This window comes from Cyprinodon tularosa, unplaced genomic scaffold, assembly GCF_016077235.1.
Source record: "Cyprinodon tularosa strain WSP-4 unplaced genomic scaffold, ASM1607723v1 ctg242, whole genome shotgun sequence".
Taxonomy (NCBI): Eukaryota; Metazoa; Chordata; class Actinopteri; order Cyprinodontiformes; family Cyprinodontidae; genus Cyprinodon; species Cyprinodon tularosa.
In genome coordinates, this window is record NW_024038901.1 from 672,383 (window position 1) to 694,847 (window position 22,465).

General features: G+C 37.1%; 1 protein-coding gene across 8 annotated transcripts in view; it reads left to right on the top strand.

The window, feature by feature from the left end:
- Nucleotides 1-22,465, top strand: part of LOC119785179 (partitioning defective 3 homolog B-like) — a 293,089-nt gene that overhangs the window by 128,043 nt on the left and 142,581 nt on the right. For 6 of the 8 annotated variants that reach the window (XM_038287640.1, XM_038287641.1, XM_038287642.1 and 3 more), the window contains 3 exons: nt 3,581-3,689; nt 5,304-5,434; nt 11,035-11,079. In XM_038287640.1, the coding sequence (XP_038143568.1) occupies nt 3,581-3,689; nt 5,304-5,434; nt 11,035-11,079 (285 nt within the window). The remainder of the gene's footprint in view (nt 1-3,580; nt 3,690-5,303; nt 5,435-11,034; nt 11,080-22,465) is intronic. The other 2 variants (XM_038287643.1, XM_038287644.1) reach the window with 1 other exon arrangement.

Consider the following 22,465-nt stretch of genomic DNA (forward strand, 5'->3'; position numbering starts at 1 on the left):
GTCTTCCCCTGCAGTTCCAAACGTCTCTGCTTTCAGCCACACGTGTGCAGATGCCAGCAGATAAAGGGCATTCAGCGAAGTGATGTGCAGTAATTCCAGTTTGTGTTGTGCAGCACAAATGCACTCTGAGAACTGATGACTGTATGTAAATGGCGCTGGAAAGGATTTGGTGTCTGTGTATCAAGTTGTCATAAAGTGAGACAAAGCCCTATCAGCGTTAAACATCTGCTACATCTTCAGCTGCCTTTTCATCATCTCTCTTTTTTCTCTTACTTTCCTTCACTCATCTCTACAGTTGTTTGTTTTTTTTTTTACTCCGTCTCTTAACTTAGCAGAGGTTTAAGTACTGGCAAACATTGTTCAACAGAGAAAAGTGTAAGAAATCTAAACTCCTTTTCTTTGATAAAGACCATAAATCTAAAAAAAAAACAAAAAAACAACAAAAATTTCTCCAAAATGAAAGCAGCTGGAAGTTTATCCATAAATAAAGATTAGGAAAAACCTTTCAGCTTGGCTGTGTTTAGGTTCCATCAGGTCCATTATAGAATTTTTTGGGTTTTTTCAGCCTTTCTTAGAATCCATCTCATGTAAGTTTTTTTTTTTTTTTCAGAACAATGGACTTAAACCACCGTCATACTGCTATTTTCAACCACCTCTTACTCATGTTCTATTGAGCAGCAGTAGCCCTCACTTAGGAGGCTTTCAGACGGACTATTGAGCTCCAGGTTGCCAGCATGTTGGAAGCACTCTGAGTCTAAAATGCAGGAAAATAGATTTTAAGTCCAACAGTAGTGCTCTTGTTGTTTTTATTGGATATAAAGTGTAAATATAGCACAAGCTATTATGTTGCCAGCTGGATTGATTTAAGTAGGTGTTTACGTCAGATATTCTAGAGACTAAAACAGGTGAATCAATACTTAGATTTCTGTATAGAAGAACCTATACTTGTTGGCTTTCCTGTAAGGATCTGTAAAGAAAAAAAAATTGTATAATAAAGGAATACACAAAACATTTTTAAATATCCTAACTTTATTTTCTGGCTTGCCTGTTTAATCAGGAAAAAGATAACAATACTTAAAAACAAAATCACGGTTACCACAATTACCAGTATTCTTAATGTTTTGCAAGGTTGAACTGAGCAAAGGTAGGACTCTTTGGTGGCTTCTTTTTACTCAGCAGTTTGTTAAAAAAAAAGAGAAACATGAGTAACAAACATGCTCGATGAGGGCTGAATTGTTGGTTGAACTAGATCATTCAAAAACACATGATTGACCATAAACTCTATATGGGACATATATAGTTATTACATCTAAAAACATTTGAACTTTTTAACTTTTTTTCTAAATAAACATAATTTTTAGCTCGTCTAAAAAAAATGTAAAACGGCAAGTTTTACTGCAACTATTTTATTGTATAGTTGGTCTGATGTATGGATGAAACGGCACACTTGGCCTTAATTCACAGGATTCTAGGTAGGAAATGGGCAACTAGAGATGGAGGGAAGAGATCCTTAGGTCAAGAATTGAACCCTGGAAGGCGATGTTAAGGACTAATGGCCTCCTTATATGGGGTGCCTGCTGTTTCACCACCCGACTCACCGCCCCAATTAAAATATTTATAGTAGAAGTAGTGACATCTTGTACACTATTATGTCTGGGATGTTTGTGTATCTACTGGAGGGACACTCCATTTAACCAACAAAGTTCCTCCTCAGTATGCAAAATGTGTATTTGTAGCCAACCAATATCACAAACTAAACAGTCCTGAAGAATAATATAGATGGAACATTATTGAATATTGAATATTTTCACTTATTTGATGATGATGAACTTCTATGGTGGTTTAGTGCCCATCTCTTCACACTTTGAGATAGGCTATGAGGTGCACTATAAATAATATTTTGTCTTATTATTATTTAACTAATAATGATTCAGTATTACCCTCATCTCGTGGCTCTGAACCTCATCTTTCTTTTATGACCACTCATATACCACCTGTAGAGGATGCACATTTTCATCTCTTCAACATTTGTGCAGCAATCTTTGTAGATCATCCGCAACACACCCACTTATTTGGACTCTTTGAGGATCCGGCCGTTAATACCTATCGGTTGATATCTAGGTGTGATTACTACCCGTTTACCTTTGTACAGCTCTTAAATATTCATGAGGCCTTTCACCCTAAAGCTCTGCACACCAACTGTAATTTCCCATTCAATCCAATTGAAAATCATGTCGAACGAGGCCGTGCCTTTTGGAGCTCATTGAGAGTCAATAGGGATGAACACAACTGACGATTTTTTCTGCAAGGGGGCTTACACAGCAATTTACCAGCAATTCCATGGGTCCGACAGGAAGAGAGATGTGGTTATAAAGTAAAATACATCCTTCTTTGGGGAAAAATACAAAATAAAATCTCTTAATCTCAAGAGAAAAATAGTCAGGTTTACAGTCACACAGCAACAATTCAGGAGGAAAGATAAAGTAATGATCCTCTTTGAGCCTTGCAAAAAACAAAATAACGAAGGGCAGTGCAGGAATGTGCAGATTATCTCTCTCCCCTGTTTATAAGAAAAAAAATGTCAGCAATTTTTACAGATCTGTCTCTGGGAATCACTGTACAATTATGGCCTGTTTGTTTTTTTTTTCTTGTTATTTTTTAGCTTATTATTAATCTTAACCAGTCAAATGTGGAATTTTTTTTTTTCAATTTGTGTGTCTCTGATACAAAGATAAAAAAAAATCTGCACAGATCAAGAACTGCTCTCCCTGTGTAGTAGGAGCCTCTGATTATCCACTGCTGTCAGTGTGACACGGAAAAAAATTGGATCGTCCAACACAACCGGAGTGACCCAAGCTTAGAAATGTGCTCAGGGCCTTTGAAAAGCAAAGGCGCCCACAACATTATAGATCCCCCACCATACCTAACAATGCATTTTACACCAGAGCTCCTTTCAGCCTGTGTTGCCCTAAAAGTTGCATTCAGGTGAAGCTCTGAATCAATGACAAAGTTGTGGTGTTTGACTCATTAGCATTTAGCAAAAATGTACAGTTAGCTCTGATTCTAAGGCAGAAAAGCATTCCCCCCCCCCCCAAGATTCCTCTTAAACAATCAGTTGGTATGTAGTACCGTCTAATGACTGTTATGGAGACTCCATGACTCCTCTTTGGCATATTTTGCTCCATGTCATTTTAGGGGTGTTTACCTCTGTTATTGTTCTCCCTAATGTGCATGGTGTCAAGGTAAACATGGGTGACCAGTTGCTGAAGGAAATGAGCATCTGTATCACATCATTTCAATACCCAGGGAAGTTAGAAAGTCAGTGTTTGTTTTCTTACTGATCCTTTATTTTGTAGTTTTGTGTCCCCTTCTTGTCAAATCACTTCCCACTGACGCATTTCTCCAAAATAAATCACAGAAAACACATTCTCACAACTGTGACACAGCAGAATGTCAGCTTCATTGAATCTCTGTGGAAATACAATTTATATCATAAACAAACACGGATAAAAAAAAATCTGTTTTGGCTGGCTGGATTCTTTTTATTAAGGTTTATCCTTTTTTTTCTTCTGCTTTTCAGTGACCAATGGGAGCTATTTTCACATGGATGAAGAGGAAGATGAGGGAGATCTCTACAGACAAGATGCTGAGATCAGCAGCTCTAACCACCGCTCCTTTTTACAGGAAAGGTTTGCTTGAGCTTTTTATGACAGTTTTCATACAGAGATCTTAGAAATATCTGATAATTAAACTCATGTGATGAATATCATTTTTGTTAATTACTTTTTATCAGCCTTCTTTTATCAGCCCTGGCGAAAATTAGTTTGAAATGTCTTGATTCAACCTGGAGATTAAAGTGTTCCTACACCGGTTGGATGTAAGGTCACTGGGAATACACCAGTTATTTTACATATTTTGTTGTTTTGTTTGTAAGTAGTATAATTAAAGCATTAAATGATTAATAGTAGGACTGGGCGAGATAAAAAAAAATGCATATTGATCGATATCGATAATTATTGAAAAGATTTGAAACCATATTTTATATGCAGGTCTGCCTGGTCTTTTTATAATATTGCTAAATGATTTAATTTTCATAAAGAACACAAACACAGACTTCAAATTAAATCTTTATTTAACCAACTTTTTTAACCATAACAATTGTTTTAAAGAAAAATAACTTAAGAGACCTGAGTTATGTTATTAAATACTGACAAAGAATAAACTAAAGTGACCAGAAAAGTGACCAAAATAAATATAACAAATAAAGCTCGTACTCCTGCGGGTGTGAGCGGCTGAGATGATAAAAAAAAGTTGGTGGTGTTACCAGACTTCCTTTTCACTGGTTCTCTAACATTTTACAGATGACTGTGGTTTGTTTTTGGTCCGACTTGCCATGACCGAAATACTGCCAAACTGGCGAACTACAAAAACCCTTCTTTGGAACAATTTCCTCCGCCTCTCCTTGCTGCGACATCTTCATGGGCTCTGTGTTGAGGTTTGAGAGGGCGGCGCTTGGTGACGGCGTGCCTGGGTCCGCGATTGCGATTGGTTGGGAGGAAGTAGCAACTAGCATAAACCTACATGCTAGGCTACAATGAGAAGGAAGTAAAACTGCGTTTCTTTTTTATCGAACTTTTATCGACCCTCTTTTTTTCTATTGCACCACACGTCTATCGATCGATATATATCGTTATTGAATTATCGCCCAGCCCTAATTAATAGTAAATATTTTCTTTTACTTTAATCCCGCAAAACAATCAAGTGAAACAGAAAATATGCAGCTTCATTTATTATTCCATTTGAAAGCTATGATAATCTCTAGAAACGTGATCTGAGAACATAAAGATATTGGATAAAAACAATCAGGGTAGATAAATTATGTAGCTTCAAGGATTGAACCTTCAATGTAAAAAAAGAAAAAAGTTAAGGAGTTTAAGCATGTAAATAATCTGTCCTCTTTGATGCTATTAGCTTATTCAAATCTAAATTTATGACCACGCCGGATATAGAAACTCCACTAAATTTATAACCCATTTTAAATGCGATTATTTCTTGTGAAATTACTCTTCCAACAACCCAAGTATGTTCATAATATGGAAAATCCCATCATTTGAAAGAGGCACGTTTTGTTTTAACATGATTCTGTCCCAGCTTTAACATAGAGGCTGCTGAAGATAGGTACCAGTCGCCTGGAAGCTTTCCTCTCAAAATGACCGCTTCATTCTGATCTGCTCCACCTGCAGCTGTGCTAAGGTGGCACATGTCATTACTTGTCTAACAAACCTCTCATTCATCTTTTGCAGTGAAACCTCCAAGACTTCTCCTGTAGCCCAGCCCCAGTCTCCCACCCAGAACCAGAATCAGCTGAAGTTCCAGCACATCAAACCATCTAAAAGCATGGACCTGGGTACGACTCAAAACCAGCATCACATTGGTGGGGAGGATTTTTTTTCTTTGTTTATCTAACCTGCACGGTGGCTGCATGCATCTCCTCCTGGTTATGAAGCATGGCTGCTGCTCTGGCGGCACAAACTGCATGCAGACTGACATCATCGCAGGTTGACAATCTCTTATCGGATTTTATATGCTTTTTTATCCACTAACTAACATTGTTATCACTATCTCTGCCTGAAAGATAATAATGCTTTCAATGATTTGATAGTTGACAGGCTGTGGTTTGTTGTCATTCATTAAAGATTCATTCTCTGCCCCTGTTTAATTTCCACACCAAGCTAAGATTTGGTGTAAAATGTAAACAGAACCCAGGATGGCTCTTTTATTTCTCAACCAAATGTCAGAGAGGCGACTTTCAACCACTGTAATGATGCTTTCGCTGACATCTCCGTCACCTGTTGCTCCCTGATCGCTGATGTTCTCGAGCGGGTGCTGAGTGACATTTCAGTTATTGTTAAAAAGTCATCTCCAAAATGCAGCCGTGCGTATGTGCACACTTAATGTCTGTTCCTTTGCATACATCAGCGCAACACGACAGCGGTCGCAGCCGCACCACAAAAGTGTTTTGTTTCAAATGTCACGTTGCTCCGTCCTCCCCCTCGACTTCGCTCGGGTGCCAGATGTGAGCGCACATCGGAGTGTGGATTTGAACAAAGGAGAGGGAAAAACTTATGTGAACTGCACAAACAATCATTTCTACACTAATAACATGCTGATGATACGTCTGCAGAGCTTTGAGTCAACTCTTTTGTTGTTTTACACAATTAGATGCAGTTTTACTAGGACTTGGCTCCGGTCCCAGTTAGTTTTGGGGTTAATTTGTATTTACTGTCTAGTCTCAGCTATAAATGGAATCACATTAAGTAAAGAAGGAGATATTTTAGGGCTGTTTTAATTAAAATGTTTTGGTAATCTGAATAATCTCTTCCATTCTGCTACACTGTTCAGTTTATCAACAGTTTATCAACTGTAAATGATTGGGAGTGTCTCAATTAAGGCAGCGGTTAGCAGAGTAGCTGCTAATACCTGTTGTTGCTCTTTGGTTTCATGTCAGCAAACGGCTTTCTCATAAAATTGTAAAATTCAATAGGAATGTGAAAAAGCCAAAGAGGATTACAGACAGTTTTCTCTTGGTGTTTGGAGCTTCTAAAGTCATGGTGCACTGCTTTACATTAACTCTAATATTCAGCTTGTTTTTATCACTTTAGAACCACAAATGCAGTGACTGTCAGCCAGATTTCATGTGTTAGACAAACAAAAAGTTAGGGATTTTTTTATGAATCAGAAGGAAACAGAATCAGAAATACTTTAATAATCCCAGAGGGAAATTAACGTATATATGGTTAAAGTCCACATTGTGTGACCACTTCTGCTATAACCTTGTGCTGCTGTAACGCCACAATTTCCCCAATGTGGGACAATAAGATCTGTAGATGTGTCAACACACGGTCTAAATAAAATTAATGCAGCCAATAGCTTTTAGAAGCGGTATAATTAATAAATATTGCATCATGTTATAGATGTATTTGTTTATCCTCATTTTAATGTCTAACTATGTGTAAGAAAATGTTACCAGACCTTTTATTTCAGCAGAAGTAGCTTTACTATTAAATACCACCATCCATTGCAATTATTTCGAATAGATTTATTTTTCGCATAGTATGCTAAACGTACAGTCATTCCTTAGAGACTCAGTGTCAGCAGATTCTTATCAAATGCCTCATTTTAAATCATGAGGGGCTAAAAGCTTTTTATTTGGACATTTATAATTAATGTAATAAAAAATGAGATGACCTAAGGCTGTAAATTCTAAATGTGATCTTTAATAAATCTGTGGCAAACAAATTGCCATGTTTAGTACAAATGTTTAAATTAAATCTGTAAATATTTATGGAGCAGTAATAACATCATATTGAGAAATCCCTTCAATGTTACCAGGCAGAATTACTAGTCCTTTTGCCTTCAGTGTGCAGCGGAGAGGAAGTGTTCAGGCATCCCTGGGTTCATTATTTCCCCTCAGAAAATGCTTTAAAGTTGCCTGAAATCCGACCTAATCAGTCTCAGGTTTGTCTGCAACATTCCTGGTGGATTTGTAAAGTTGGGACGAACATATTGCTTAAGAATTACCAACTATATCAGGATACTGAAGGTAAAAAACAAAAAAAGATGCAAAGTAAGAGTTTAAATAAAAATAGGGGAAGAACTTTTTTGCACAGTATAGAAATAGGGTGTAGATTTATGCAAGAAATCCAAGTAAGTATTATTCATAAAAAAATGCTCCTGACTTTTTATATAAACAGTTAACCTTAGCTTCAGTCAGAATATATCTCATTGTATGCATAAGTGCCTTTTCATAAGCATTATGCAAATTAGATCAGTTTTGGCTCATTAGCACTTCAGTCTTGAAATTAAAATGTTGACTATCGGATGTGTGTGAAATATCTGCTACACAGACGCACACAGATGCCGTATAATTAAATAATATTTCTCACTTGATGTACGAGTTCAATGCTATAAAGAGCCTAAAAGTTGCTTTCATGCAGAATTATTTTAAACTTAATTCATTAGCAGCGAGCTTAACTCGGCGTACTTTAATTAAAGCAATCATTCAAACTTAGCCTCTTTGGCTTCGGCTGTTAGGGAAAATAAAGAAAAGAAAACCTGGCTGAGTTTAACATCAGTATTCCTTCACTGATTGGGATTACTTTCTACATTATCCAGTTTAGAAAAGCCTCTCCAACAAGAGGAGTAGGTGTGTAAAGACTTAATATGACTCTGTGTTGATCCTCTTTCGATTTGTTTTTTTCCACTAAAATGACAGTGAATGATGGAAACAAGAAGCAGAGTTTAGTTTCTGACCCAGTCCACTGCTGCTCTGGCTTTCCCACTCAGAACCTGTAGATATATAATCATGTAGATCTGGCATCTGCCCACAGCCTCACCTGTGAACCTTCTCCTCCTCGCATTTTTCATGGCCAGCTCCTATCGCGGCTAACAAAGCTGTACAAATTCAAACAAAGAGAAATATCACAAACCAGTGAAGGAGAAAAAAAAAAACAAGTGGCATGATTTATAAAAAATATGTACCAGTATTTTCTTTTTTTGTTTTATTATTTAAAGAGAAGAAGGTTTCAAAAATATAGTCAGCTGATAACCAATTGTTAGTCATAGCCCAAACAGGATCCCCGTGCTTGGTAGAACTTTACAATCCATTTCAAATATATGGTTCCTTAAAAATATCGTTATCTCCTATATTCATATTCAAAGTGCCATTTTTTACTGCATAGGCTATTGATACATATAATCAAAGTAGTATAACCCTGCATTTTACATGCTTATCACAGATTTAGGCTAGTTAAACTGAGCCTCACAGCATGAGATGCTCTCACTCCACACAAAGACATTTGTGAAACTGCTAAAAGTCAAAGGGCATACAATGGGTGTAAAATGTACAGCTTTTACTTTTTGAATAGCTTCTCTTCATTATGTCCAAGAAATAATTTTCCTAATTTGAGCAAACCTCGTGTCAAAGCTCTTCTTTGTATCTTATTATATCAGTTGTAAATATTCTGTCTAAATTAATCTTAAAGTCTTAGGAAAGTCATATTTAAATGTAAAATCATTCTGGCTTAAACATATATATAAATGTACTCTTCATCAGTCTATATTGTCCCAAAATTCAGAAAATTTCAATTTAAAAAACAAAAACCTTTCTTAAAATCTGTTTTTTTTTTTTCTCGTTGCTTTATGCAGGTTAGTTATAGGTCAGCTTGTGCACCTAAATTCGGCCAATCATAAATCAACAGTCATCTGTCAATCAAATCTTTTTCGGTCATAGCATCTTGGTTCATATGTCGCAGCTAATATACGCAACTGTTGAAATAAGAATCATTTACTTAATCCATTGAGTTACGTCCCAGTGTTCACGGGGATGGACGTCTGTGTCTTTTCTGTTAGCATAAAGCTAACAGAACTGGCAGCTTTGCGAGGCAAGGGCTCGCAACGCTGCTTAAAAATGTACGGCTGTAAGCCCTCTACACCAAATGAAGCTTCTGCCGCCGTGGCGTCCTCTTCCACAACAACTTTTCCCCGCTTTTCTCCTCTAAATAAAAAATGTATGACGGAAGAGACTTATCCACAAAACTCTCCTCCTCATTCAAGTTTCCGCTGTCCATAGCGTTCCTTGACAGTGTCGTTTCTAAGTCACCAATTTAGTGCTGGGAAATTCCATTGGGACCAAGTAGCACTGAGTTGCTAACTGGTTAGCAAGATGCTTCTGAGACACCGGCCACAACCAAACTTTCTTGCAAACCTTCCGCCACAACAATCCCGCCCCCTTGATAAACGACCAATCACATTCACTTTATTCACTCTTGTAAAGTCGTGCACCACTCAGGAGAATTCGCAAATGAAACGGATGGAACTGCCGTGTCCCTTCGACTTTAAACAAAAATTGTTTTCTCCCAACTCAAAAAGAAAAGGCTTTAAAACTTTCAATTCTATCATTGATGTCTTTAATTATTCTTAAAGCTATTGGACAAACATATAACATGTATTCTCCTTGGGCACTACACGGAACTACACAGCGTTATCGCAGATCTTTCCTCCCGGCAGCTGTTGGATATTATAACCATCATTAATCTGAATAATTTAATTAAGTTATTTACATCCCTGATGTCAATGGCAGTGTTTTAATGTATATAGTGTTCTCCTGCTTTTATGCATGATTTTAAAAAGTACATGCTGTACGTTAAACTTCATTGTTCAGTTTGATCAGACTATGAAACTTTGGCTGTATTTTTTTACCTTTGTGAATTTAATTCCTAATCGAAATAAAAGTGTGTAACTTACTACATTGAAAAACAGTAATATATAACACAAAATGCCCTGTCTGCACTCTGAGTCAGAGTATTTACCCAGGATTGTCTAAATTAGAAAGACAATTGTTTTTTAGGTTTGTATTGATTCCCCTTTTTCTAGCTTGAAACACCTAATGATAACATAAATAACAAACACCTTTTTCTGATTTGCTTTTTATTTATTTTAGTTTGATTCTCTCTTAGTACAAAAATATGTAAAACCAAGTCAGCTCATTGTTTTGAGACTCGGAAAGGAAAGAGAAAGGAGCAACAGTATGATGGAGTCAGAGAGGAATTGACTTTTGGAATAATGATCAAAGCAGTGACTGTGGGAGGAAAGCAGAGCTGCATGGAGGGTAACCAAAGAAAAATGAAAACAATGAAAAAGATACCAGAGGTTAAAGGTGAAAAAGGTCAGAGGGATACATGCAGGGCAATGCCTTAAAGTGAGCAAGAGGAGGGAGGGTGAATGAAAAATGAAGCAGGGGCCAAAGGAATGAAGGAAAAGTGCTTCTGTAGCACTGAAGCCGTCTTAACATCACAGAGGAGAAAGGCATCTAGTAAAATGAGACATGAAGAATAATTATTGGGTAGAGAATGGTGAACCAAGGACATGGAGCGGATATGAAACATGAGAAAACATAAGCAACAAACTGATACTAACATAGCAATATAACATATTTAATTTTATTAACTTCAGTTTTTTGTGTTTTATTTTCAGTGGCAGATGAGAGCAACGTCGGATCTCTGGATGGCCGGACTTCTGGTGAGGCTTGATCATTTTAAGACAGAAAAAAAAGTTTTTTTTTTAATAATGTACTTGCATGGTTTTGCATAGTAATTAAAGTGAAGGAGTGTTAAACATACAACGACAGATAAAGCTGCAGGGCTATGAAGGATTTATGGATGAAAGGAATCCTTATATCCAATCTTTAAAGCACTTTATAGCAGTTTCTGACACCTGGATCTCTCTTCTACGGAAGAGGATTAGGGCCACTGGAAAAAAAAAAAGTTAACTGATTTTTAAATTTTATTTCACTTTAGTATGGGAAAAATGTCAGAATTCTGACTTTAATCTCAGAATTCTGACTTTAATCTCGGAATTCTGACTTTTTTTATTGTCAGAATTCAGTCAGAATTCTGAGATTGGAATGCAAAACTGTGCTTTATGATCATTGAAAGATTAATTTGGTGCCACTAAAACATTTTATTATGTTCTTTCTCTCATAAAACATTAGGTTTAATGAGAGAAAGAAGCTAGCAGGTATGCTAGTTAAATACAGTTGTTTGGTTTTCAATCAAAAAGAGGGACCAGCATTTATTCAACAAAGGTCCTGTACGCAAGACGGCAGTTTTGGTGTAAACAGGGAAGTGTTGTTGCACACCCCATTGGTGCACATATGCTTAGAAAAAACAGCATAATTTAACAAGAATTCTGAGTGCCATGATTCAAAGAACATCCCAGAATCTGCCTGTTTGCAGAAGCCATGGCTCAGTTTGCACAATGGGCAAAAAATGAATGCGAATGCTCACACAGCAACAGATGCCAACCAGATTAAACCCCACAGCAATTATTTTGTTATTCACTCACAGGAAGCAACAGTTGAACTCTGTGCAGCGTCCTTTCCCTTGTCATTTTGAAAATTTGTTTACCCTTTTAAGCTGAGGGGATTTGTACCCACACACGTGTTGATGAGGTTTGAAAAACACACCGCCTTCTAGTGGCATGGCAGTGAAATTACAGTTACTAGGGCTTCTTCGTTTTTGACATGAGATTCTATGCAAATGTGTGGAAAAAAAACAGAAATACAATCCAGTTTTTAATTTATCATTGTTGCCTCCACAGTGCATAAGAGTTCTGAAAGTTAGATTTTTTTTTCTGTAATTGTGGGCTAACCCATAATCAATAGGAATAACGTGAGAGAACTGCTGCTGCCCGTCTGTCAGGGTTGATTTGTAAGATCATTATCAAAGAGATAGAAGATATCCTGGGCAGATAATACTTGTGTCAACATTGAATATCCCTGTTTTTTTTTGTCTCTGTTAAGTTGAATGTCAAAATGAATGAGGATGCAATTTAAAAAAGACTGAAAAATATGTTTTGTTTGGAAGCTAAACAGCTCATCAACTCACACCAGCAGTCAACCTCAGTGGTTTTCAATGAGCTGAGCTTGTTCTGGAGCATTAAGATTTAGTTTCCTGGCACTCATTTCGTCAAATCAAGCATACAGCATCTCTCGGCCAAAACCTTCCAACAGATGAAGCTCGACTGAAATCGGCTAATGCTTATAATGAAGCAAAGCGTGCAGAAATTGTTCCACAGCGATGTCAGAGATCGATTGTCTGCAGTATGAATATACAACTCATTTTCTCTTTATAGGCTCTACTCAGAGTATACTTGCTATTTTCTTTTTCATTTGGACTCCTCTGTCCAGTTTTAATTCTTTGCTTCGGTGGACAAAGTGACTTAGATGAAGAGAGGCACAAACTGTTATACATATCAAAATTATATTATTGTTCTGCAAAGAAAGAAGTATTGAAGTTTGTGAAAAGCATACATTTTGAAGTATTAAAATAGAAAAATGATGGAAGGACACATTGATCTTAAAGCATAGATCAGGTGCTCTAATGTACATACATACATTATTTGAAAGTCTGATCGCAAACTTTGCTCTTTGCCTTGAAGTTCCTTCCATTTTATCTGTAGCTCCTTGAATATAAGAGCTCTCTCCCTTGCTCTCAATATGAGTCCTCTTTGCTGCATGCCTCCTTTATTCCCCTGTCAATCAGCCTGTTTCCCACATTCAGCTGCGCCTCAGTTTTAGGCATGGTGGTAGAGACTTTTATTATGGTCGTACTTTCTCTGTGAGGTTGCAAGCATGGTAATATAAGGAGCACAAAAGGAGAAAATGTAAAAAAAGAAACAAAAAAGAAAGAAACCCAAGCTGAGTTTATTTTATTACAGCAAAAATCCATAAAACATACAGTAAGACGTTTTCTTCTCATAAAACCTCCTTTTTCATATTTCAGTCACTTTCCTGGCTTCTGAGCTTGCAGGGCTTAATGTTTCCTGCTTAATACGAATAGCCAAAGGAACATCTTACACAACTAGGAAACACAGGAAATGCTAAGATGTGCAGCATTAGCCGTGGATAATAATTAAAAAATATCTGTTTGACTTGGGTTTTATCATCCGTGTTATATGATGTTAACAGGTTTAAAATGAAACTTCTATCTATTAATGACATGTTTTATATTCTGATACCTGGAGAATTACATTTGCTTCCTTCTGACAGCTTGTAATGAGGGTAAACTGTGACTAAATAATGGAGCATGACCACATTTATTATTTCTATGTCCTGAGGCAACAAGTGATTTCTTCATGTAGGTCTGCTTTATTTTACTCCAGCCTGTGTTCCGAAATGTATCCGCATTCATCAGCCCACAGTTTCTAGCATTTCTGCTTTCCTACAGAGTTCCTGCAGCATCTTAAATAACATAGATTTTTCATTTTGTTTTTGTATATCCACAATCTGTGTAATGATGAAAAAGATACTATATGTAACATTGACTTTTTAAGGCCTTTGGCTAAACATAAATAAAGGAGAAAGGAGAAGATGCATTCAAATGCGGTGAAAAACACAATAGCCCCAGAATATGGTGCCCTGATCTAACACTGAGTCACATAAAGCTCTGAAATCTGACTTTTAAAGAATATAATAAAGGTGAGGTATTTTTCAGACTGATTAAACGTAACTGATTTATGGAACTGTGACTCTAACTTCTATGATTCATTATTGTTGATTCTTATCATTAATTTTGCTATTTCAAGGGGTCCTTTTCGAGAAGAAGGTTTACTGAAACCTCCCAAGTTTTCTAAACCTGAAACTCTGAGTTTTCCATTTCATAAAGACAGTTTCCTCAACTTCTGTTTCTGTTGCAGTAGTAACTTTCTCCCCAGTTCAAAATAAAAAATCAAACATTGTGGGTCCTTTAGACGGGGATCTTATTAAAGAATGATCGGCATTAATTCACAGAGAATTAAATATTTATAGGGAGAGGATTCTTCAACTCCGTTGACACGATATAAGATTTATTTGTTTTTGGTTAATTTATTATGAGCGACATTTTCTTTTTTTTTCAGTACAAGAAGAACTACTGCAATTATTTTCAGATTACGCAAATTAATAAATTCTTTTGGAAAACAGAATTTGTGTTAGGTTTAGGACTAGGATTCATTCAGTAATAACAACCTACTGATAGGTAGAAGGCACAATCTGAAGACATTCTCTGGGACTGATAACCGCTAATTACAGCCATTTATTGGGATGATAACATACAAAGCGGCTGCAAACAGCCACTAAGTATTTGCTGCGTAATGGAGGACAGCTTCTATTTACCTCTACTCCAGCTGCAACTGGTGGAGCAGCAGGCCTTCGGCTGCAGGGTGAACTCCTGCATCCAAGGCCACTAGGTGCGTTTCCATCAGCTTATTCTAACACACATTTTGAAGTATCACATGATGGAAACGGCTACATTTGAATAAACTCCCTTAACCTAACTCAGCAAAAAAATTTTTATACTCGCTTGAGGTGTTTTTTGGTCTTAATGAAAAAAAAGTATTGATTCATTAGCCCTATGTAGTGGTGCGTTCAGGAGTGAAGCAAAGCATTTCTAGCAATGAGGATGGAGTGATTGTGATTATTTTTATATAATTATGGAAACAAAGCGAATTTTGCTGAAGTTGAAAAACCAAACTTTTCTGTATATTTTTGCTGCAACAACCAGGCAGTAACTTTATGTGATTTTGAAGTACAGTAGTAGCCATTCAAAATTTCCCCACTTTCCTTGATGGGCCCTTGGCTGATTGCCTTTAATTCCTTTTTAAACATCAATCTTTGTACTAAAATTTTGGTTCTATCATGATTTGTGGACATTAAGATCTAAAGAGAAGCGTTGTCTCCTAGTCCGACCCTGTAATTCCGTGAAAGGGTGGAGTCAGAGTAAAAAAATATTCAAGAGGGGTTCACTCAAGTGGCTGGATGTTGGAGGGGATTTTGCTGGGAGTTGGAGGGAAGTGGGCTGCCATTCAGCTGCCATTCGGTTGGGAAGGGCCAATTTGAATGGCGGCTACTGTCTGGTGAAAGACAGCAACAAGGCTTTCAAGCTATAAAGATAGAAATGCTAAGGTTAACATCTGATGAAGTAAGCGTTGCTCTTTGGACGTTTGTTTGTGGCTTTTAAAAAGTTTTATTTTAGCCTTTAGAAAGACTGTATATCCCGATTTGCCACTGCTTCTGTCTGAGCATCAGGGCGCTCTCACCACTGTTTACAGGGCGATCCCCCCTAGAAGTGCGATAACAGTTTAGGGTCCTGGTCAGATGGAAGTACCGCTGGAAGTGACTGATCCAAAGTTAGCTCCAAACTGCGAGCCTTTGTGGAGGGTGTGGTTCAGTTTTCAATAATGAATAAAGCACTCTGAGCTGCTCCAATTGCTGAGTTGAAACTGGTGAACAGCAAATAGACGCTGCTGCTGTTTTATATTTTTTACGGTGAAGCAGGTTGAGTGTTGTTCGTAAATTTCTGGTGAAATGTCAAGTGATCTATGAGATATAAAGTTTAGAAATATACCTTCTAATCTTATCAGTTAGTCTCTCTATCATGAGGTTTAAAGGGTTTTTACCATGCCCATCACAACTAGCTCATTGAAATTCGAGAAAATCTGTTTTAGACCATCAACTGGGACTGAAGCTGTTATAAGTTTGTAGATTTAATTGGTTGTAATCCACTAATACTAAAACCTAAACCGTAATAACATCAACAAAAAGTGTGTTGTTAGGATCAGTGTTTTTTCCAACAACCTTCTTGCCAAACAAAGAAGCTCCAAAATAGTTAAATTACAGATTCTCTGTTAAAGCCAATTTACTGTTGTATTAGTATGTCATTTGTCAATCTCTCTCCTGCTGTAAAGCAGGTTCAGAGTGCAGCGCGACATTTCACTGAGTGTGTGCCAGCTAAGCATGGCAGAGTTTTTTTTCTTCCCCTCCCAATCAGATTTTTTTTGGCACTAATCTATTTTTTATGAGAGCACCACATCCACTAGCCCTGTGCTGGGATGTCAGGATGCTGCAGTTTGAGAAGGGAAGGTAGGGTGGGATCCTGGAAAACAGGCGGCTTTTAGACAATGACTTCTGGGAAGGCTGTTGCCTTTTCCAGTCACGGGATTCTCTGTCACACCCTGAGTAACCACCAGACAACCACAGTTTTACATCCATACACATGACCATCGTTATGTTAATCTGAAGTTATTGGAAAGTCTTCATCTTTTTGTGCAAAGTGTGAACTTTGGAGATTATCCCTTCATCTTGTCATAGATGCCCTGTATTAAAATCTGCATTTACATCTTGTATTTTCCAACATTCAGCGAACACTAGGACGTATCTGTGTAAACTCTCAGTCATCAAGTTAATGGCAACTAACAAAAAATCAGGTTTAGGCTGAAATCAAACAGACTTTCTCTCCATTTTGTTTTACACTTATCCTGGATTGTTGTCAAAATATCTTCAGAAAAACTGAGCGAAGGTCTGGTTTCCTCCGACCAATCAGACATACCTTATGTTTTTTTTTAAGTTGGCACAGAAAATGCTTAAACTTTGAAATAAATCAAATCAGCTGTGTAAACGTAACGACATGAAATACAGTACAGCCACAAAGAGAGGAGGCTTATTCGACGTTTACTCTTAATTTACTTTAAGACTTTACTAGAGAAAACAGTTGAGATACTCTGGCAGACTCTCTTTTTAAACTTTGGAATTTTCTTATAGAAATGTTTTGATCTTGGCTTTAATGAAAATAAAAGTCATTTGAATTGTGAAAGCTTTGGGTTTGTTCCAGTTTCCTCCTTCCACATGATGATGTGCCCTCAGGCAAGGCACTCGACCTAAAGTTACCTGCCAGTCTGTGTGTTAATGTATGGATGAGTTAAATCTGAGTAGACGATATGATAAGATAAGCACAGAAATTGAGTCTATTAAACATTAACTCTGCTAGTCATGATAATATGAAGAAAAAAACACAGATTTAGTGGCTTTGAGATGTTTCAGAGTTGTTTTGAGCATTATGTTAAAAAAACATTATTTATATGGTTAACAAATAGCTTTAGCTAAAAAAGCTAGCAGTCCGTATCATACATCTTATAGCATTGCTTTTCACTGCTGTCATTGGACTGAAGAACAACCTTCATAATGTCCTCTAGTCGTCTGATATTTGTCTGTATTCAAAAAAGATAGTCATGTTTGTATAATGATGCATCAAGTCATTAGCAAGAATGAACTCTCAGTGAATTCTGCTTTAACCAAGGTTTAAATCTCTTATTCCCAAGATAATGAGATGATAAATGACATTAAAGAATAAAAATAATACATTTGATTTAAAAGCACCTTTCAGAGCAACAAATCAAGCTGAATGAGAGCAAAACAAGCTAAAAACAACACACAATAAAAGGTAAATGCAACCAGGAATCACAGTGAGCAAGCATTTTTGAACAGATGGGCTTTATGCTTAGATTCGAGCTGGAGAAGGTGTCAGTATTGGAGATGTCCGTGGGGAGAGAAACGCAGAGTTTGGGAGCAAAGTGGGAGAAATCTCTGCTCCCCATGGTGCTGAGGAGGGCTGGAGGAACTGTAAAGAGAAGGAAAAATAATAATAACACAAAACAACAACAGCCAAACAAGGTTGAGGTGACATATTTCAAAATAATAAAATAATGAATCTACCGTCAAACTCTGGTTATTGTGAGATGATAAGATGAGTAAAGTATTTTCAATTATTAATCCATCACATCCAGTTTTTTACTTGAAACACACAGACATAGTCATGTCCATTGAGTTGGAGATAAATCGAATAGTTCAGAGCCTTTATCGCACACTGATACAAATCCCTAGAGACTGTCAGACATACCTCATTCAGTAAACATTCAATACTTGTATTTGTAAAACTTTGACAATGAATTACATGTTCCAAAGGTTAGAGTACTCAGAAATGTGTATTTAAAAAAGGAAATTGTTCAGGAATGCCTTGTTTAATCTTTTCAACTAGAACATCACAAACGTTGCCAAGAGGACAGAAGAGAAACAAATGCAGCTGTGTTTCTTTTTCTGAGTGAGCGAGATATTTTCCAGCCCTTGGTGTGTTTGGGCAACTAAGAAAATTCATTGAGTGACAGTGGTTTGCAAGGAAGAAATAGTAGAATAATAAATTCAAGATTTAAACGTTCCAACGTTTGAATGCTTAAGTGTGCAACATGTGTTTGGTTTATTCCAGATCTGGATGTGTGGAAAAATAAAGTGGAAAAGGGATAAAAAAAAATATATATTTTCCATCCAATTGTTTAGGTTAAAGGTAGTGTTTCATTAAATTATTGAAGCCTCTATTGAGTTTCAGAAACAGTACCTTGAATTTCAAATATCTGAAAAGTGTTGCAGACTCCAACACATAAGTTACTTAAGATAGTCAGATGGTCTTAATAGACTTACCTTTGTCCACCTTTTCTTTGTTTTATGGGATTAAAAGTAATGGTCCGAGAAGAAATGGGTAGTTCCAGAGAAAACACACCCGAACGGCCAAGAAACCGGAGCAAAGAATCCGACAGTCATGGACTTTTTAACATAGAAATTGCCGACTTTTTTACATGTTGAAATTTGAAATTATGTTTACGTACTTAGAGGAGTGTTTTTTTTTCCTTTTTTTTTCTCCTTCACATTGTCCCAATCGCTTAAATGTGTGTCTACTTGTGAGCGGACACCAGCCAAGTTTTTCATAATGCTTTAAACCAGCATTAACTGGAGGCAGTGCTTGTCTGCTGCTGTTGTAGTTCTCTGTATTTTCCAACACTCCTATCTGTCTCTTCCTCTCATTCCCTTTTTTTTTTTTTTTTTGCCAATGCCATTCAGGCTTAGCGTCTGGCAAACAGGCAGAGGAGCTTATAGGACGGACGACATCTCTCTGTGTGAATGTGTCAGGGGGTCCGTGTGATGCTTAGGGCCGCCGGTGCAGCCTATTGTCTGAATTTCTCCCCAGTGGATCTTTGACTTTGAAAACCATCACACACTGATGAGTCTCTGCCAGATTTGAGTCTTTGGAGAGCTGCATTTCCTGCGTCCCTCTTCTGCTTCCCCCTTTTCTGCGATTGTCCCTTCATTTCTTTGCTCCTTGCTGTATTTCTCTGGGGTTTGAGATGCTGATTTGTTTTCCATTGTTTTCCTTTCTCTCCGGCCATTGCAGACTTTGCTCATATTTAACCTGAAAGCCACCTTGTTAGGCCTGATGCGGATTGATGGATTAATTTGTCTCAGGGAGTGCAGCTCAATTTGTTCGCCCGTGTCGTCAGACACTACACGATGCCGGCACACATTAGCTCTTCACAGCAGCGATTGATAAAGAATTCAAACAGCTGAACTAAGCAGTCCTGTTTTTCATTTCTCCTCTGTACATTATGGGCCTGTGTGCCGCAGGTGTTCAATCTTGAAAGCATTTGAAGACTGTGCTCTTCACTTGGCATTTGTTGTGTGTTCATCACATGCTGACGCGTCACTGTTTCTCTGTGTAGTGCTAGCCACTCCTCTGTATATTGAATAGCCTTTGACCCGTCTCCATCTCCCCCAGTAAGCTAATAAAGGTGAGAAGTAATCAGGAGATGGTCACTGCCATCGTCTTTCTCTGGCACAGTCATCCATCTCTCTCGGGCTGTATGTAGTGATCACTGACATGTGCTGGTCTCTATTTCATATCAAGTTTGAGAGGAAGAAAGGCCATTCGTTTCCCTCAATTAACTGTCAGATAATATTTTGAAGGAAGTCGATTTCTACAGAATAAATGTACAGTTCTTTGCTCTTTAAGGTCGTGATTAATTGCCTGGGGTGTGCAGTTGTTTTCAAAATAATAGCGGTCCAACATCACTTAGTAAATCAATGAGCATTTCTTTTTTATTTATTAATAGATGGCATTTAGCTTTAGGTGTAGGAGTGTAATGAATAACCAGCAGACCCAACAGCCTGACATGCTGCTGATTCTGTGTAATTAACTCGCTAATTAGAAGGTTGCATGTTTGAAATAACAACAAGTCCAGAGTTCAATCAGTGAGATTAGTTATCCTTTGGACAAAAAAAAAAACTACAAAAAAAAGCAAGTTTTTTTTTTTTTATATTCTATTTCGTTTTAGTTTATACTTTGTCAATAAATGTTGTATTCTTCTACTCACTTTTAATATTCATCACTTCGCTTTGAGTTTTTTTTATTGGGTTTAAGTTTAAGTTCTTAGTCTAAGTTATTTCTCTTTAGGTTTTGCAATGTTCTATCATTTTTGCCTTTTTTTTACGATATTTGTTTGACATTTTGATGTTAGTGCTTTCTACAGTAGCTTTCTAGTGGATTCTTTGGTTTGTTTTACTTAAGGTTATTTGTGCTTTTATCCTTTAATTATATGATGTTCTAATTATCTCATAGTTCTCACTCTCAGGTTGCATCTGAACATCCACTTTAACCCCTATATAGAGCACTGTATAGGGGTTACAACATTTTATGATTGTCTAATTATCTTGTGGATGAAAAAAATAGTGGCCTCAAAATTTCCCACAATGCACTTTGAAAAGTATTGTATCCATGGTTGTCACTACCCGATCCGTACCGGTAGTGCGATCCATACCATCAGCTCATTTGCGCATGTGCAACCAGATATACATCTGGGTAGCCCTCAATTTTAATTTGTAAAAAAGATCTAAATTATATTTTTCCCTCCTTAAAAATAGTAAACATACTAGACTATAATGTGTTGAAGGTTTTATCACTTGTGCCGAAAATGGGCTAACTTTTTTGGCACTTTGGATTTAAACATAAATCTAGTCTTTTTGTGTTTTATATTTTCCTGTTGTGTTAACCTTATGGTAGGTAGTGCGTAATTTAAAGAAAGAAATTAAAAAAAATAAAGATAAACATCAGCATGTCCAATGATGATGTCAGAGAAGCTGTTTAATGGATAAAATGTAAAAAGCATGAAATTGTCTCAGAAAAGACTTGTTTTGAAGACTTGTAATAGTATTATTTTGTGATTTAAGGATAGAAATAAGTAGTTTTGGTACCATAATTACAATATTCATGGCGACCTGGATGAATATCTTCTTGCACAATCGCAAGTAACCTGATGGTATGGATAGTGCTTCCAGTAAGGATCAGGTAGTGACAATGATCACTAGACAACAAGCTATATCCCAGAATGCTTTGCAAGAGCTCTCCTCACAAAGCATTGTGGGATTTGTTTTGGGGGTTAGAGAGAACAAAGATGGCTCAGACACTGTGCAGGGAGCAACGGTCACATGAACAATGTGCTAAAAGTTGTGATCAACTGTCTGAACGTTCTGTTAACTGAGTGCACTATAAAGTCCACTACAAGTCCCCACTATATAAAGTGACTAAAGGGTTAGGGCCGACCTTCGGACACAGCCTCCATGTCTCCATATTGGATACACCTGTTTTACTGCTCATGTAATTCATGTAGCCACCTGTTCTCTCTGCTTTATACACTGATAAATTGTATTCCCTCCTAATGGGTTTATACTGTTAGCGAAGCCATGCCTGCTTTGAAACCAATGTCTAAATATCAGCTGAGGATTTCTAAATTTAAACCTCTCAACTCACTGTTTTTCCTCTGCCTGTGGTCTGACCAAGGGTCAATTCTAAGACCCACAACTTGGCATTTTATGCAAGAATGAAGGTTAAAAAAAATGTAAAAAAATAAAAAAGCTCAATGAGCTGGTCATAGTCTCTCTCGTTATTTGAGTAAAATTTATTTTCTGTACATTATTCAGAACTGCTTAATTTTAAGATGGTTGATTGTATGGGGGGAAACATCTACGGTAAATAGGGTTAGTTAGAATTACCTTAAACTCCTAGACTCAATTCAATGACAAAGATTCAATCACAAAGACTGAGCCAATTGTCAATGCCCTCTTTGTCAAATAAGTAAAAAAGAACTCCCTCTTTGCCTATGTAAATTCTCAGTCGTCGGGAAATAAACCACAAAACAGGCTTAAATCGGAGGTAACCCAACTTTCGCTCAGTTTTTCTTAAGATGTTTCAATACCAAACCAGAGGCCTCT